General features: G+C 34.9%; 1 protein-coding gene, 1 long non-coding RNA gene and 1 pseudogene across 2 annotated transcripts; all 3 read left to right on the top strand.

The window, feature by feature from the left end:
• The first annotated feature begins 8,723 nt into the window (after positions 1-8,723).
• On the top strand, positions 8,724-11,569 carry LOC146946968 (uncharacterized; annotated as a pseudogene).
• Positions 11,570-15,383: 3,814 nt separating this feature from the next.
• LOC146946967 (uncharacterized) lies at positions 15,384-17,602 on the top strand. Its single transcript, XR_015026872.1, has 3 exons — positions 15,384-15,425; positions 16,168-16,209; positions 17,295-17,602. It is a non-coding gene; the product is annotated as an uncharacterized LOC146946967 (long non-coding RNA).
• A 355-nt stretch (positions 17,603-17,957) lies between these two features.
• On the top strand, positions 17,958-18,569 carry LOC146946966 (uncharacterized). The gene has a single exon (XM_085748346.1). The coding sequence runs from the start codon at positions 17,958-17,960 to the stop codon at positions 18,567-18,569; it is 612 nt and encodes a 203-aa protein (XP_085604472.1).
• Positions 18,570-18,841: the final 272 nt, after the last annotated feature.

The following is an 18,841-nucleotide window of genomic DNA, read 5'->3' as shown; positions in this document are numbered from 1 at the left end:
CGTAAAATGAATCAAGATAATAATTGTTTGTTCAACGCTAACCTAATGAATGAACTTAGATACGTTTATGCATGATATGAATACAATTATGTTTCTTATGATTATGTTATGACATGTAGAATGATCCATGCAAGACCATGTTAAGGACAAGAGCATTAGATGCTATATGATAAGTATAAGGCATGAAATAGAGCAAGATATGCATAGAGCAAGTAAAGGATATGAAACCGATGACGAACTTAGGTTCCCTTAATCGTCCGGTTTAGATTTATGTCATGATTATGTTAGGTTAGGCCTTGATACGTAGATCGTATACTTGGCAATACGGTCTAGGTTCCCTCAACCGCCATGACACGTATAGGAAGTGAAGCCTATAACAAGTGAGATAAGATTATGACGGCTCTAGTATGCACTACCGTCTAAGTATGCAAGTCCCCACACACGTATAATCAACCGTCAGGTTGTAATGTAGACACGTGGTGACCGTAGGTTTCCCCTTGAGGTTGCCTATAGCCTAGGATTTAGGGGAACTCACTGAGACATTATGTCTCATCCCAATCCTTATTTGTTTCAGATAGGCAGGATGTTATGCTAGCTTGAAGATGGATGGATGTTTCAGCAAGTGTGCGTTCGTGTCGCTACAGGATGCTTTGAACTTTAAGGATGAAATTATATATGTATGATTGAGATGTTTATGTTATTTACGTTCAAACGCAATTTGTTGTATAAATATTCATTCGTATGTAATTTATGTTGTAAATTTTAATGTATCCAGTACTAATAATAACGCACGTGCTAGACTTTCTAGATACGTCTGGTATGGGTGTTACAATTGGTATCAGAGCAGGTCGATTCAGACCGTGCCTTGGGTCATTAAATTACAACTAATGTAGTGGGACCATTGGGTTCCGAGTAAATGTTCTATTTGTTGGTGTTAGTTGAGCCTGATCAACTCAATTTAACATTCGACGATTAGAACGGATGCCTGAGAGCTGAATAGGACTCAGGAGGAACGAAGTATGTGATGAAGAAGTTTGATCGTGCCAAAAGGTGGCCGGTGAACTAATCAAGTAGAAGTGTGAATTCTCCAGGAATGTAAGGTATGTTAAGAAGGGATGTTCCAACAATGTCGGTAAGATGCTAGAGATACTTCATGTATCCGTAAGTGAAGAAGTTGGATATATATATATATATATATTTAGGCATGACCGAAAGTTTCGGTAAGAGATGTTGGAACGGATTTATGGTATTCTGGAATGTCAGAAGAAGGTTACAAAATAGTAAGAAGTCGACATTTTTTTTTGACGGAGTCAGCAGGCTCTCAGGAATAGCATTATATGAATGAAGTTAAGTATATGTATGTTTGGAAGTTGCATAAGTAACAACGTAATGAATTAAGCCGTTCATAGCAGATGAAGTTAAGGTTTATGTGGAAATTTTATGTTAAGAGACATGATGAACAAGACATTAGTTTCTAATGTGCCTTGAATGGAACCGAATGATGTTAATGCTTGCCATGCAAAGGTTATAGAATCGTTTTAAGATGATTGGAAGGAATGATATGCATTGGGATACTTGAGGAAATAAGATTTTATGTAAAATATGATTTTTGGAAAACTGAGTTGAAGAAAACACGCCAATAGCGAAAATTTCGCTAATAGCGAAATTACACCAGAGGATTTCGCTAATAGCGAACCTGGAGCGAAAATTTTCAGTTTTTCCAAAAAACTGTCATTTCGTCTCTAGGGTCAGTAGTAGCTATTGGGGGTTGTTTTCACAATCTTTTATATAACAAATATTCTCTATAACATCAAGTATCGAATGCACATCACATCCTATGATTTCTAAGGAAGAAAATGCATGGACAAGTATTAACGGAATCAATCCGGTTTAAGGTAGCTTTGGAAGTTAATGTGTCAAGAGTCAAGATCAATAGTACAAAAGTTTCGGCATTTAGAAGGAAAGTCACAGATGTTTATGCATGAGGTATGAAGCAAGAAATTTAATCGGTGCAAAGTTATAAGAAATCACAAAGTTCTCGGATTATGTGAAATTATGGCGTATCTCTCGAACTTATGTTTTGCTTAATGGACATGCTAGGGCTCGATATGATGTTGGATCATTAAGTTTAAATAATTTTAGAAAGATTTACGCGTATGGGTGATTGAAGTTGACATTATGAAAATTCACGAGATTTTTCTAGGAACCGGTTTGCTACGACACTCGTAGAGCGAGCTAGACTCATTAGAATCTAGAATTTATGACACGTATGTGTTATCAACTCGTTCTATGATTTTATAGTAACGGCCGGGGCCTAAACTCAATATATTTATAAGTAGAAAATTATCAACGTCAATGACCTGTGCGCTAGTTTACGAAGTTTTTTTTTAAAAGAAAAATCAACGAGCAAGCATTGGTATGATCAAGCAAAATGTAGTATGCGAAGATATGAAGGTACCAGGCTAGAGGTTTAAGAAAGATATGTTCAAGTGTTAGAGCAGTCGTTAAAGGAATTCGAGTTTCCTCGGAAACAAGTTCAAGTGTGATATGTATGGTAAATGCAACCAACAAGAACGTAAGGTTTACCCCCAAGTCAAGTATTATGAGTATAAGATAAAATATCATGAGTTTTGAATTTACAAGACAAGTGTAAGGTTGTGATGGTGTTTGCAACATGGAAGATCTTGAGAATAGTTCAAGAAGTAAGTATTCAAGTGGTAAGCATGAATTGAAGTCTCAATTGCTCGAACGGGATAGAGTATTAGTTTAAGCCAACCGGTGGGAATCAGAGTAGCGCCATGGAAGTTAATCGTTAAACACGAAACATGGGAGTTTTAGTATGTATGAAGCTTCGTGAAGAATGTTCGGTTGGTAATGCAATTTTAGCAGAAACATCATAAGACAAGTGAGGAGTTCTTGATGTGATAAGTAAGTATGGATGTTTATATATATAGCATTGGCTAAGGTAAAAGTTTTAAGTATGTGTTGTCACCCAAGTAAGATGAAAAAGTACAAGAGTTGCTATATATGAATTGGTCAAGAATGCATGAATGATGATATTGGAAAACATGTTAGGGTTAGAAGGTTTCCTCTTGTGATTCAAGTAATAATTGAAGCATAGAGTATGATTACCGGTATTCGAAAAAGGTAGCGATGTTCAAGTAATACTTGAAAAGAGTAAGAGGTCCAAGGATTTCCTATGGATATGTAAGTGGTATGACAAGTATGTATATCGGTTGAACAAGGGAAGAATTTATCTTCGAAGTTAAGCATGTTATCATAAGAGAGAAGAAAGTTTCGAGTGATGTGTAAAGAGATTCATACTCATGTGTGTAATACTTGTTGGGTGAAAACGATACTTGTTAAGACATGTCAAGCCATGATTTTATAACTTTTCAGCTAAGATTGGTATTATGGAATTTGGGAACGATGTTTTTATTTTAAACTTATGGAATTATACATTTTCGAAACTGATAAGATACGTCGTAAGTAAACTCACTTAAGACGTACAAACTTCAGGACCAACTTGTTGTGGACAAGTTTTGGGCGAGTTGTAAAAATTTTATTTTCAAAATATAGAAACTCGTCTGGTGGTTCTGTGGTGCTTTTACAAATTTAGTTTTGGAAGTGATAAAATATTTTTTTTAGTTATGTATATATATATATATATATATATATATATATATATATATATATATATATATATTCGTTCCAAGGAACCCAAATACCAAAGTTTAAGAAAATTTCTTCAAGAAAGATTTTAGACACGTATCGTTATCATTTAACAAGAGATGGCACTTGGAAGTATGTACATGTTATGGAAACGACAATGTGCGTATGAAGTCAATATCATGTAGGATACACGGAAGTATGTTAAGAGTATACGATGTATGTGCAAGTGGATGTGCTAGAAAGTTTCGAGAGCATGTGAACCGCAATGTTGGTTATTAGATTGTCAGATGAAGTGGCTAGTTGATTTCACTTTTTCATGTCAAGCAATATGAGTTACCCCTTGGTACGGGTGATAATATGTATGTATGAAATATGTTTTATGTTGCAAGTAAGCACTACAAGGCAAATCCTGAGTGTTCATGTTTATGATAAGGTAACGTTGTGAAATGGTTTATGTTAAGCGGGTAAGGTCCGAGACCGAGATAATAAGTTTATGTGTAGCAAGGTAAGTTATAAGTCATGATAAGCTAAGATAACTCTAAGTTGAGTGATATTAAGATCAAGAAGACTATGTTTAGTTACATGTGGGTTAAGAAACAAGATGAAGACATGATACGACGAACCTTTTTGATATGTAAGAATGAAAAATGTGTGGCTCAGACCATAGATGGTAAATTTTTGTCATGAGGATTGGTAGTCGATCTCTAAATTTCGAGGACAATTTTTTTTTTAAGGGGAGTAGAATGTAATATCCCGCTCGTCAGCTAATGGAAATTTTATCTGTTAAATGTATTAGAGGACTAAGATTCATGGAAATTTTAACAGTTAAGTATGGACTTATGTACCAGAGTCAAGCTAAACACGTTTAAGGCAAGGGCAATTGGGTAATTGCTTGGGAAAGGATATTTATTTGGTGTTGGACCAAAATATCTCACTTTCTCCTTTTGTTTCTCTCTCTAGGTTTGAGAGAAGATTTCCTCTCCTCCTTCTCTCTAGATGGCGCCCTCATTCTTCAATCTTCTTCCCTCAAGTTCTCAAGTTTTATGCAAATGATGAACAAACATGGATTGTGGTGCCTTAAATTGCAAGAAAACCTCAAGATTGGAATGGTTGGAGCTTTGATGCAAGAGGAACAAACTAGGGTTTGGATTGGAGAAAGGATGATGTAAAGGCTTGTGGATGCTATAACTAGGTGAGTTCTTAGATAGAACCTCACCATTGGGATTATGTGCTTAATTTGCAAGCAAAGCATGATTTATGTTAAGATTAGGGAAAATATGATTTTTATACCCTTGCCTTGATCTTGCTTTGTACATGTTAATATTGCTATGAAAGATGTTTTATAATGTATATATATGTTGCTGGATGTTTTGGTGCATTGCAGGAACCATTAGGATGAGTTTTGGGTCAAAAATAACAAAATTTGTACCACAGACCCGAAGAACCACGCTATTAGCGAAATATACGCTAATAGCGAAATTCTTCAGCAAGGGCTACGCCCCAGCTGCGCTAATAACGTGGCCTTCTGGACTTGGCCAACTTGCTTTTGCCTGTTGGCCCAGTTCAGGGTCCGTGGTGCATTCCGAAGCTTTTCCTTCAACATTTTATGACTTTGTAACCCCAAAACAACATCTAATCATTGCACATAACATCAAGCAATCATCGAATCAAGAATCATGGTAATCTTAACATGTACATCAAGAGAGGCACAAGAGAGTTTAAGCCGTTTATTCGGGTAGAAAGCATTAAGAAAGGGAATAAACTAGAGCCTCGACATAGTAGTCGAGAACTAGTATGTTTAGCAAGAATCCTAGAATGATAAGACGCGAATGATAATCTCTTCGCACATGAGTTAGATAAGATATAAGTATGTTAAGTTGTGGATAGGATAGTTAATCTCTCCACTAAGACTAAGTATGTACAAGTATGAACATTTACCGCTAATCGGATCGATTAAGGTTCCGAGCTAAACATGTATGCATGATTAGGTTTAACCTATACGAACGACAAGACTATGATTACTAAGTTTAGGTGACATGTCTCTTGTTATCCACATCAGGGGGATACAAGGGGTTCTCGTAATGAGAACGATTCAAGCCATAAGGGACCCGTATGTCACTGAGTAAACAAGACGTAGGTGCTCGTGTCTCTTGTTATCCATGCCAGGGGGATACGGGAGGTTCTCGACCTAAGGGGAACGGTTCAAGCCACAAGGGACCCGCACGACACCGAGGGAGTCCGATGTACGTACATCGGTCATGTATTTGATTGATCTCGGGGTTACCCCACCCGGGACTATCCGTAAAATGAATCAAGATAATAATTGTTTGTTCAACGCTAACCCAATGAATGAACTTAGATACGTTTATGCATGATATGAATACGATTATGTTTCTTATGATTATGTTATGATATGTAGAATGATCCATGCAAGACCATGTTAAGGACAAGAGCATTAGATGCTATATGATAAGTATAAGGCATGAAATAGAGCAAGATATGCATAGAGCAAGTAAAGGATATGAAACCGATGACGAACTTAGGTTCCCCTAATCGTCCGGTTTAGATTTATGTCATGATTATGTTAGGTTAGGCCTTGATACGTAGATCGTATACTTGGCAATACGGTCTAGGTTCCCTCAACCGCCATGACACGTATAGGAAGTGAAGCCTATAACAAGTGAGATAAGATTATGACGGCTCTAGTATGCACTACCGTCTAAGTATGCAAGTCCCCACACACGTATAATCAACCGTCAGGTTGTAATGTAGACACGTGGTGACCGTAGGTTTCCCCTTGAGGTTGCCTATAGCCTAGGATTTAGGGGAACTCACTGAGACATTATGTCTCATCCCAATCCTTATTTGTTTCAGATAGGCAGGATGTTATGCTAGCTTGAAGACGGATGGATGTTTCAGCAAGTGTGCGTTCGTGTCACTGCAGGATGCTTTGAACTTTAAGGATGAAATTATATATGTATGATTGAGATGTTTATGTTATTTACGTTCGAACGCAATTTGTTGTATAAATATTCATTCGTATGTAATTTATGTTGTAAATTTTAATGTATCCAGTACTAATAATAACGCACGTGCTAGACTTTCTAGATACGTCTGGTATGGGTGTTACAGTTTATGTTTCATGAATTTTATCAGTAACACCATCTGTATTATACCACTTGCTTCGGTTCTCTCAAAATATACATATGATGAGATTGTTACAAATATTAGTATTTTATTAATTACTGCTAAAGTTCAATTTTAAGGAGACAATGACATCAAGAAAATTCATTCAAATTTAAGGCCTAATTAAACAAGTCCAAACAATATAGAAACACTAATCAATCTGAAGTTAGACAAACAAAAAATAAGCAACCTTAGCACAACATATTCTATATAAGTGCTTATGAATAAGTTATTTATGAATAAGTTATTTCTGTAACAATAAACTTAACCCAAAAGGCCAAAAACAAAATCATCATACAGAAACAAAAATACCCAGAAACAAAAATCAAACAAAATCATACCCAAAAACAAAAATCAAATAAAATTATACTCAGAAATCAAAATCAATGATACCCAAAAACAAAACTCAAAAAACATCATACCCATAAACAAATTTATACCTTAGGAATCGTAGAAGAGGTGAGAGTGAGAATCGCAGAAAAGTCCAGAAGAAGAAGAAGAGTGAGAATCGCAAAATCAATGAGGTCACATTTCGGTTCCGTTCATGTGAACTAGCTTCGATTGAGTGAGAATAAGAGAAGAAGAGGTGAATTGGATTGAAATTGAAATGAATTGGTTCATGATTTTTGTGTGATATATTTTCAGAATAGTGAGAAGTGAGAACTGATATGATTAAGTGAGGATTAAGTGAGATGTAATGGTTCAGTTCGGTTCACAACCATTAACCAAGTTTAATAACCGTTCGGTTTAGTTAGTGAATTGTTTTTAAAATAACAATTCAGTTCAATAACTAATGCAATGATTTAGTTAATTTTAGTTTGATTCAATTCGGTTAACTTATTCAGTTTATTTATTGGTTATTTTTGCCAACCCCTAGCTGTAGCCTTTAGGTTACTTGACAAAAAAAACATTGATATTTTAGAGTTACAACATTTAGAGCTTTCACAACAGCAGAATCCATTTTTTAATATTTAAATGAGTTTCACGTGTACATTGTTTACCTTGGTTTTTGGTAAACAACCGCTGATTTAAAAATAGTTACTTGCAAAATCAATCAGTAAATCTTTGGGACATATTGTGTTTGTTATTTTCCAGAAAATGATGAATGTTCTTGATATTGTTATGCAAAATATGAATATAACCGTCAAATCCAACAAAGGTTGAACTCGTCGAAGTTATCTTCAAAGAGATAAAGTAAATTGCTTGAAAGAGCAAGTAAATTGCAATGGAATTTAAAGAAACAAACGTAAATTGCATTGATTAAATGTAAATTGGTACACAGATTCATACATTGTGACTTGTTACTCGTTTCTCTCTGAATGCGGATAGTTTGAGTGTAAGTTTTCTGTATGATTGAATTGTGACCCATTTTCCCTATGAAAAACTACTATTTATACTTAGTAACTACCTATACAAAAACGTTCGAACATAACTGCTAAAAACGGCTACAGACATCACTTTGATTTGAATTTCAAATAACACCCTTCGACAGTAACCGCTGATTGGCTTATTTATCTGGCACAAACTTTCCTTCGACCTTTGTTTGCTTGTCGAACCATCACCAAGAAAACAACAAATTCCTTTAAGTCCATAAATTCGATCAGACTAGTGAATCGAACTCATTAATTCTCTTCAAAACCTAAGTCAAACTTTATTGACTGCGTTTATTATAGCCTGTCGAAAATACAAGCTAACAAATTGCCTCCAAAAATGTCTTTTTCGTTTATATCTCCAGATATATATATATATATATATATAGAGAGAGAGAGAGAGAGAGAGAGAGAGAGGGACGTTTTTGAACCTTGTTGAACACATTTCTTTTAGTCGAAACAAATGACATCACTAACCTCAGGAGCTAAAGGTAGTTGAAGAACCTTTTTATGATGTTATCAAATCATACTTAGTGGGCCACGTTCCAGTATCTGGGAACTACCACTTTCTTTATTTTTTAATAACTGTCAACTTAAGATGTTGACATCTGTTGAAAATCAGAGACTATAAAAATGTATAAACCTTTTCTTCTTCACTTTTTCAACTCACTTTTCTGAACTTTACACTCTTCTTCTTCTCCATCGTGAAAGCTCGTCGCATTTTTCACTCTCAAACCCTTAAAATCTCCATCAAAAGAAGTTTTTTTTTTTTTTTTCTGAAAATCATCCATCAATTTTTCTATCATGATGAGCAATAACGAAAGTCCTTCGCAATCTCAACCAGAGCGAGGGTTGCAAAATTTCTCCATGCAACATCAACCTGGAAATGCTTGGTTCACTGAAGAACCAGATTTGAAAGAAGAAAAAGCTCAAATCTGGAAATCCCAGGTACTAATTTCTTCCTCTAAATCACCATATGCGTATTTAGGGCCTATTGATAAAACAGAAAGCAAGGAGGTTAAGGCATACTTTCCTCATGATAAGACAAATCCGCCTCTCATCTTTACCAAAAATCCTGATGAACCTTACGACCTTAATTACCTAGACATTAGGGTTTTTAGGGCAACCCCAAGGATCGATAAAGTCGAAGACTATATCGCATGGCTTGATAGGATGGAAAAACATAAATGTAATTTTTGGAAAGATTTAGGAATCTTTAACCTTATTCAGCTGTCGAGGCAAGGTCATATGTACCAAAAGCATATGTTATTGGCTGCGCTCCATTTATGGAATAGTTCAACCAGCAGTTTACATTTGAAATGTGGCATGCTTATGCCTACATTGCTAGATGTTGCAGCCATTACAGGCCTAAAACCCACTAGTGAAACTTTCAACCCAAGCGCTTGTGAGTCAGTCATTACCTTTGATTTTAACAAAGTCACTTCTGGTCACTATATCAAAGCCCAACACAAGCCTGATGACAAGGAAGTTTCAGATGATGAACACATAGCTTTTTTAACCAACTGGTTATCTATGTATGTTTTTTGCACAAGATCCATTCAGGTAGCAAAATAATATAGGACCTTAGCCTATCAACTGCATGAAGGAAAGCAAGTTTGCCTAAGCAAACTTATCTTAGGCTTTTTGTATGAATGCCTTAATGAAGGAGTAGCTGAAATGAGAGACCAAGTTGAAAGTTTAATTATTCCTGGCCCAATCTGGCTATTTCAATTGTGGCTTCTGGCCACTTTTAGGTCGAAATTGACTGCGATTGCCTTTCTTCCTGAAGACTTTGAAGAAGCATATGACAAAAGACCTACTAAGGGATTGGTCTTGCATTGTTTCGATACAAAGAAACTAGAACTAGCCAAACCCTTTTTTCTGAAGCTTTCAAAGTCTTTATGGATTGTGACGTTTTCACATCCTGTTTAGCTCCATTTTCGACAAGAACGTGTGGAATAGAATGGTTTGTTAGAGAATTCCCTACCAAAGATGTCTAACACCAAGAGGAAACCAATGCCATTTGGAAAGCTTATTTGACTCCTACTATCCTCTCTAGTAGGACATGTCCAAATACCACTACAGATTCTTACGGTGCATTTGGCTATCAGCCAAACTTAGTGGCAAGGCAATTTGGTTTGGTTCAAACTTGCCCTAGCCTGTTTTTCAAATCTAAAGATGATATAAGGAAACCAAAAACTGAGCATCAATGGCAAAATTATCTTCTCAAATTCAACACTGTAGTTCCAAACTTCAATCCTCTCCACTTTGAACTCTCCTATGAATGCACTAAATCATTCTTTAAATGGTGGCGAAGATACTTCGTCGACAGAAGAAAGGAAGTGAACTTAGACACTTTGCTTTCTGAGCTGAACTCTGCTTTTAATTCTCTGCAGACAAAAACGAAGAAAACGAAAGGTATACACATTCGAGAAATTCAAGCTTTCCAAAAGTACTTCAAAACTGTATATGATCCTTTGCATCTTAGTCAGACGGTTTATTATGCTGCTTAAACACTAAAAGAAAAACTTTTAGAAAGAATTCCAACATCGAAATTTCCTCCTTTTTTCACCAACAAATACCTTTTTGCTTTGTATTTCAAAGTTAAATTTCCACCATTGCCATCTAGTGAACTAGCCATAGCATTCAGACCACCATATCCAAAATGGTTCGTATGCAGTTCTTGGATGGCAATGAAACAAAGTCTTATTAAAAAGGAAGCAAAGAAAATCACTCCGACTAAGCTTGACATATACACGTTTAGAGGTCGATTACATTATGGCTTACACCAAATTCGCATCACATCTCCTATAGAAGTTGGTAAGCATCTTTGCAAACCTCTTTTGAGATCAAGGTTAACACACACATTTACTTTATTGTAAAACTTACTTGTTATGCCTACTCATTTCTAGATGTACCTCTACTATCAGGGCAAAAGACTGGAGCTGGGAAAGAGGAAACATCGAAGGCTAGTACTTCTTCGAAGAAGGGCAAGACTCAAGAACTAGGAAAGAAAGATGTAATGATCTTTCTAACCTCTTAAATTCCTTTTTCTTCTTTTCAATTTATCTTATCTACTAATCATATGATTTTTCCATAGGATCGAAAGAGAAAAGGAGCTGAAACTTCTGATCGTTCTTTAAAGAAGACAAAACAAGATGAAGCCGAAGTAAGTCTTTTTGTACCTTTATATGCATTGGTATTTTCCTTTCAAGATTAACACCAGTTTATCTTCTTTTCTGTTTTAGTCTGATGCTTCACTCAAAACCATTGATGTTGCTGAGAAAAGAGTTGATTCAGGAACTCGAGTTGAGAGGGAAAAGAAAAGGAAACATGCTTAAGAAAAACACAAGGCATCTAGTGAGCATGCTTCTCCTGATCATTCTCAAGAAAATCCAGATGGTAACAAAACTGCAACTGATGAAAAGGTAGTTGTGAAAAACAAAAGAAAGAAGAGTCGAGGACACACGAACAACAAACCTGCAAGTGCTCATTCTTGTGTTGGAGACAATGTGTCGAAGGTAATTTCATTTGACTTTGAAGATCTCGTTGAATTATTTCACCAACTTCTCTACTAATTTTAACCATAATGTTTCAAGATACTAAAAATAGCAATGCTAAAGCTGGCAAACAACCAAAACCTTCATCCACTTTTAAACCACTAGTTGAAACTATTTTTGAGGATCAGATAGTAGTTAACTCCAATCCTCAAGAAGATGATGCTAATCCTCAAGAAGATGATGAAGATTTAGAGAAAAACACCTCTGAACCTGCTCAAGATTCACATGCTGAAGATGTTAAAGATGATCCACAACCTACTGACGGAGGTACTGAAGAAGTCTCATCTCCAGTCAAAGGTGGTAAAGATAGAATGCCTCATGGGTTGAATTCCGAAGATGGTTCAGAACATATTGAGACAGATGGGAATAGTCACAGAGAGGTCGTTGATGAATCTGAAAATGAATCTCGACATGATTCCCCTGGAACCAAGACCCCTATTCAAATGACAAAGTCTACCTGTGCAACGACGGGTCAAGAAGAATTTCAAGCACTAAAAGAGCGAGACCTATACGGAGCTCTAGATATTGTCAAGAGTCTTGACATTTTCTCTTAGAAGACTAATACAGAACCTTTAGTTGGTACTGCAAGTGAGCATCCAGAAATCTCTAAGGCTAGTTTGCTTCATGAAAATCGAACTCAAGTATTAGACGTTGATTTATTCCATAAAATTGAGCAAGATGGAAGCGTCATTCCGAAGGTTAAGGATCTGTTTCATAGGCTTACCAACTCTTCTCTTAAAGATAAATTTATCAAATTTGCCGCCGAGTTGGAGCCTATTTTGGATCAAATTGTTGTCGATCTACGAAGGCATAAGGATGGTCAAGTCAAACTTACAGACCAGATCAAGCGCAAAGATGAGCTCTTAGCTGGGATCGAAGAATCCAAGAAAAAGATCGACAACTTCAAGAAAGAAGTTCCAGTTGTCCAGGAGAAAATCGAAGAGTATAACCATGCCATCTCCAATTATAAGAAAGCAATTCAAGAATTGGAGTCGAAGAAAGAAGCTCTCTTAGCAAAGGATGAAAAGCTTAAAAAAAGAGGCGAGTCTTACCATTGAGAAAGTTGTCGAATTAAAAAGACAGTGTTGAAGTCACCAAACTGACCATCGAAAGAGATTGTCTTAACAACAAGCTGGTTCATTCGAAGGCATATATTAACAAACTCAAGGCTGAGTTTGAAATTTAGCACTTTTTGTACTTTGTAATTTTTAAGTATTTCAGTTTTATTGTCTTCTTTCGAATTCTTAGTAATTTGCTTTGATTGTAATATTTTGGATCTTAGCAGTCTCGTCCGTTTTATGCTAAGTTTTGCTTTATTTCAAATTTCATCAGATGTGATTTAAATACACTTTGAAACTTCTAAAATGTAATGCATCACTAAGCAAATCGAACAAACAGTCAATTGAAGCTAATCGAAATAAAGGGAAATTGAAAAGTTTCTTTTCAAATAAAACAATGAGAAAATAATCTGGAAATTGAAAGTTTTTCAATATTTACATGTTGTCAGAGAATTAAAATATAATTTTAATACATGAACCTTTTAAACTCTTCAGTTCCTCGAGAAACCACACCTTAGAGTAATGGCCACGTGGCCTTCATTAACAGGCAAAGCCGGATGATTAACCATCATTACTCTAACCTCTTTAAGGCTATATAAACTGGTTTTCCTTCCCTTTCTCATCACTTCTGCTCTGTTTCTTCCCTTTTTTCTAAAAAAAAAACCCAAATTCAACTCCATTTTCTTTCACATTTCTAAAATCATGAACAGGTTGAATGACGATGAACTCATACTCATCGCGAAGAAGGTTGCTGAGTTTGGTACTCAGCATCTTCTGAGTTTCTTGCGAACCTCAAAAGATCATGCAAGAATCTGCAAACTCCCTGTTGTTCTTAGGGATTTACCCCCAGATTATGTAGATTGGTGCAATGATGACGAACTAACCCTGCACTAACAAAACTTTCTTAACATGATGGTTGAGAGCGAACATGCGAATTACTGCATGTAACGTGGGGTTAGCCTCATGTATGATACTGAACCTGATGTGGTGGAAACTCGACGCATCTTGGACATTGTGTCTGCTGCTGGAGTTGAAAGTGCAGATTACTTCTTGATGTTGTTGGATGCCTCTGTTGCAGGGGGTGAGAACATTGACAGAGCAATCTCTACCTTCACCAGGTTCTTTTGGGCATAAAAGCTGAGCGCACTTCGACTGCACATGGTTGGCTGGAGAACTCCCTACTGGATTCACATTCGTTCTTTCTGATGGAGTAGGCCAGTGCCTGATGGCTTGGTTCTAAGAACTCATTTTCAATCAAAGGACACTTGCAAAAGGGATGGGAGATTGCATGGTTATCACTGGCATGTGATGTCGTAAATCTGCAAGTGCACGGTTTACCGAAGTAGTAATAAAGAGTTATCGTTCCGATAGGGAGTTGTGTATTTGATTCACTTTTAAACAGATTAGCTGAAAATTTAAAGGTTAAAAGTTGGGATTGTTATTGATTGAAAATTAATAATAATAAAAGCGCCTTGGAATTATTGGTTCATCTTAATAACAAATCCTTTACAAACCAAACCCTAAACCTAAATCTTACGTTAGATCTATTTTCCTAAAGACAAGTTTGTTGGAACAAAATGTGTTTAACAAAGAGCCTTTGATAGTTTTGATGATAACAAGGTATTAAAAATTGTCAATTGGATAAGCTAATATTTGTTCAAGTGTATAGGACCATAGACAAAATTTGACATCTCAAATAGGTTCTGAATGGACAAAAGAGAGCTAAGAAATCAACAAAATGGAAGCTTAAAGCGTCTGAAGAGAAGTGCTCCTGAAGTCAAAAGTGCTCCTGAAGACAATGTGCTCCTGAAGTGATGACGTCATCAGAAGCTGAAGTTCATCAGAAGCATCTCATCAGAAGCTGAAGTTCATCAAGAGATGCAAGACTTAAAGCTTCAAGGGCTGCTCAATGGATTTTAAACTCGTCTAAGAATTGCAGAAGACTGGAATTGTAAAGCAACGGTCAATTGGAGAGGATTTGAAGGCATTGGATGCTTATCTTCATAAAGCGTTGACTGTGACACCCTATTTGTTTATGCATTATTTAGTGTGTTTTTGCGGTATTTTACTCTGAATTAACTGATAATTAAATTCTTTTCTAGAGAGTGAATTTAGGAAAAATAATGTTATATATTAGTACTATAATATTATAACAGGTTATGTTAAAAATTTCGGCTTAAAATTCTACCAAATTTCGGACAGTGATTTGCTCGACTGTATAAATTTTATTACCGAAATAAATAAATAAATATATTTTTGAAACCAGAAAAATATATATGATTGAATTATATGATTAATTATATTATTTATGATTTTTTAAAAAACAATATTGGATAAGAATGTACAGTATATTGATAAGAATCGGTAACGTGGCTTATTCATTTGGTGAATGGCGTGGCACTATGCATGAATGTTACAGAAGTATAAACATAAGTATATTCCTTACATTCCTTTAGCAAGAAAACGTGGCACTCTTTGCACCACAAAACCTTTCACTTGTTTTCCTATAAATAGGCACTTGCACTCTTTGTAAAATCACAAACCTGCATAGCAATAGCAGAAGCAGAACTAAAACAAAGGTGTGATTCTTAGTTCTCTTTTATTTTTTTAAACTACTTTGTTTAATAATCCAAAAACAAACTAGTTCTTTTATTCCTTTGTTTTGTTTGTATTATTTTGTCCAAAAAGTTCTTTCTTGTAACTTAGCTAACCACTAGAAAATAGTTTGGTCTTTCAATAAACTTTTGTTGAAATTAATATTATGCCTTAGAGAACCAAAACTATAAATCTCACTTGATCTTCACAAATAAAATAAAATGAAATGAGTTATATTTTAACTTAGCCATATTTAGTGATAGAGCTGATTAAAAGGGAATAGTCATTTTTTTATTAGTAACAAGAAATTATTTATTAAATTTAGGAGTTTAAACACTTGATTATATTAATTATGTAGATTTAATTAAGTTGTATCTATTGATATAGATAAATGAAATAATCTACCGTTGATGTTTTTGTTTATAAATTAGACACTAGAAACTATAAAAATAAAATAGTAGGTATTAGAAGTTATTTTTAAAAGTTTTGATAACTCATAATTATTTCTGGAAGATTGGATTAAAACTAGTAAAAATTGATCAAACTAGTTCATTATAGCTATTGGAAAATTGTCTCTAGAATTTTTTTAATGTTAATGTTGTTACGTTCCAAATTTATGGTCAACTCTATAATTATTAAAATTACCTTAACTTTTAGCATTTAATAATTTTAGTGTTTATTTCAATGATAGTTAGTTAAGAGATAATTATTTTGATGAGTAATTAGGTGTTGAAGAAGGTGATTACTCAAGTTTTGAAAAGCTGAAAGGTAAGGGGATATACTTTAGAGAACGCCCAAGATATATATGTATATTATCACATGAAATTAAGAAAATTTGTGTATTTAATTGTAGTATTAATCTGTTTTAAATATATATTATTAATGAGCAAATTTGATTATTTATATTATTTATTGAAATGGACAGTAAGTAGAAAGAAGAAATTCTAGAAAACATTCTAAATATTATGCATACATATATATATGATAAGTAATCAGTTAAACGTGGTATTGTAAGTATATATAATATATTTTTCTTAATTTATTTATCTTATAACTAACTCACAGTTATTATTATTAATTTTATTTGAAGAAATTTCTCTTAAGGTACATTTATGACTTTTGACAATTAAATTGTTAAGTTGATTGTTGATGAAAACAGTTGTGTTGAAGATTTACAAAAATAATAATTTTTGTAAAGAGTAATACAGGTTGTTTCTTATAATACGATAACGTATATAAGACTGAGGATAGGTTCAGTTGGGTCGACTACAGACCTTCTGGGGATCACAGGCGTTTTGAACTCCTACCAATAGTTAGTGATAGCTTCTCTAACTGGAGGAAATCATAATACCCGACGCAGTGATACCTGACTGTGCAGGACTATCTATAATAAGGTGCAGCGATCGGGCCAGAATGGTTGGAGTAGAGATTATATATCTACTCATTGCAAACAATCATGTTATGGCAGTTGAGACGGCCTTACACTCATAATAGAGGTCTCCATGGAGTAGGTTTAACCAAGATGCTACTAACAAGTCAAAACTATAAACTTTGTATTGATTATGATAAAGTGTTAAGTGATCTTTGTTTTTGACTAACTTTGATGTGCGTGATTGCCATAAATTTTTGTGTTCTCAATCGATTTATATTTTCTTGTGATTATTTAATTTCTATGTGGTTATTTAAATTTTTGTAGGATTTAATAGTGAAAGAAATTACATGTATAATTTTGTTATATATTTCTTTATTTGAAAAACATTATATGTAACTATAAAATATTATATATCATCATGTAATATTATTAAGCATTTAGTTAACCTTGTGTGCGAGTATTTCACCCTTACAATTTGCAGATAATGTCGGGGAAGTCATTGAGTCACTCGGGGAACCGAAGGATTGAGTGTCTGGAGGAAATAGGAGATGCAGTTTGGGAATTGGATATGGTGTCCCAAACACTGATATGCACAGGAATAAGTAGGACAACCATAGGAATCGAAAAACTAGTTATCTCTCATTATGTTTAATTAGTTTGACTTAAATATGACGTACTTTAACTTGCAGGTGTTTGTAAAATATCTAACTAACCCTGACAAGCCTGAGTATGTAAGCCTAAGGGCAAGATAATTAACGTCGTGTAGAATATATTGATGCATATTTTATATCCTTGTGTTTTATTTATTTTTATGTTTTACGATCAAGAGCTAAGACTTTTATTTAAAAAAAAAATGCAAGAAAGATATTTATTTAAATTAAATTTTTAGTAACCAAATTAATTTACTAGTAAAAGTAAGTTTTATGAACTTAATTCGCGTTAGACACTTAAGTATTAAGACGTAACACCATTTTCTAACGTTATGGAAAATGGGGCGTTACATTAGTGGTATCAGAGCACGGATGATTCTTTCGGGAACGTTAGAGGATGTCTGTACTAATTACGTTTGTTTGTACTAACTTTGTATAGATTATTATATTAGTTAATAATTAGGTTCTAACCAATTATGACTTTTAGGAACCCAATGACTCGTAGAAATAATCATATAGAAGCCGAAAATGGAGAGGCAAGCAATACCGAAGGAGGTATGGGAAGAGCTATTCAAGCTATGGCAGAAATGGCAGCAACCATTGCAGAACAAACTGCTGCAAAGGCTGAAAGGGACATTCGAAAGCAACAAAGGGAAGAAAGAAATGCTGAAAATAAAGGATTGGTAGATTTCAGACGTCACGATCCTCCACAATTTCTTGGAGAAACTGAACCAGAGAAAGCTGACTTATGGCTCCAAGAGATAGAAAAGATATTCGTTGTGTTGAGGTGTCCTGATGAAGTAAAGGTAACATATGCATCTTACTTACTATTGGGAGATGCCGAATACTGGTGGAAAGGAACTCGCAAGATGATTGAAGCTAACAATCAAGATATTACTTGGGAAATATTTCGTACGAAATTTCTCGACAAGTATTTTCCTAGAAGTGCTAGGACTGCAAAGGAACAAGAATTTCTGACCCTGAAACAAGGAGGAATGACGATTGGAGAATATGCAGCACGTTTGAGTCGTTGGCAAAATATTTTCGTTTCTTTCAGGACCAGATGTATGAAGATTGGCTATGTGAACGATTTGAAGGTGGACTGAAGCATAACATCAAAGAATCTGTCTTGCCACTAGAAATTCGTCAATTCCAACCACTTGTAGAAAAATGTAGGAAGATAGAAGCAATGAAGGAAGGTGGAATCAATCGAGGAAGTGTGGGTGGACCATCTAGGTCTAAATATCCAACTTAAGGGTGGAACCATAAAGGAAAGCAACCGTATAAAAAGCCTTACTCTCGAACTGTGAGTAATAATCAGAATCAGCGACCCTATCGTCCAGTTACATCAGCCATTGGAAATGGATCAAACCAAAAC

The sequence above is a fragment of the Medicago sativa genome, chromosome 2 (assembly GCF_051527215.1).
Source record: "Medicago sativa cultivar Bolivia chromosome 2, Bolivia_mono, whole genome shotgun sequence".
Taxonomy (NCBI): Eukaryota; Viridiplantae; Streptophyta; class Magnoliopsida; order Fabales; family Fabaceae; genus Medicago; species Medicago sativa.
Note: the sequence above shows the minus strand (reverse complement) of the source record. Positions and strands in the feature narration are given on the sequence as shown.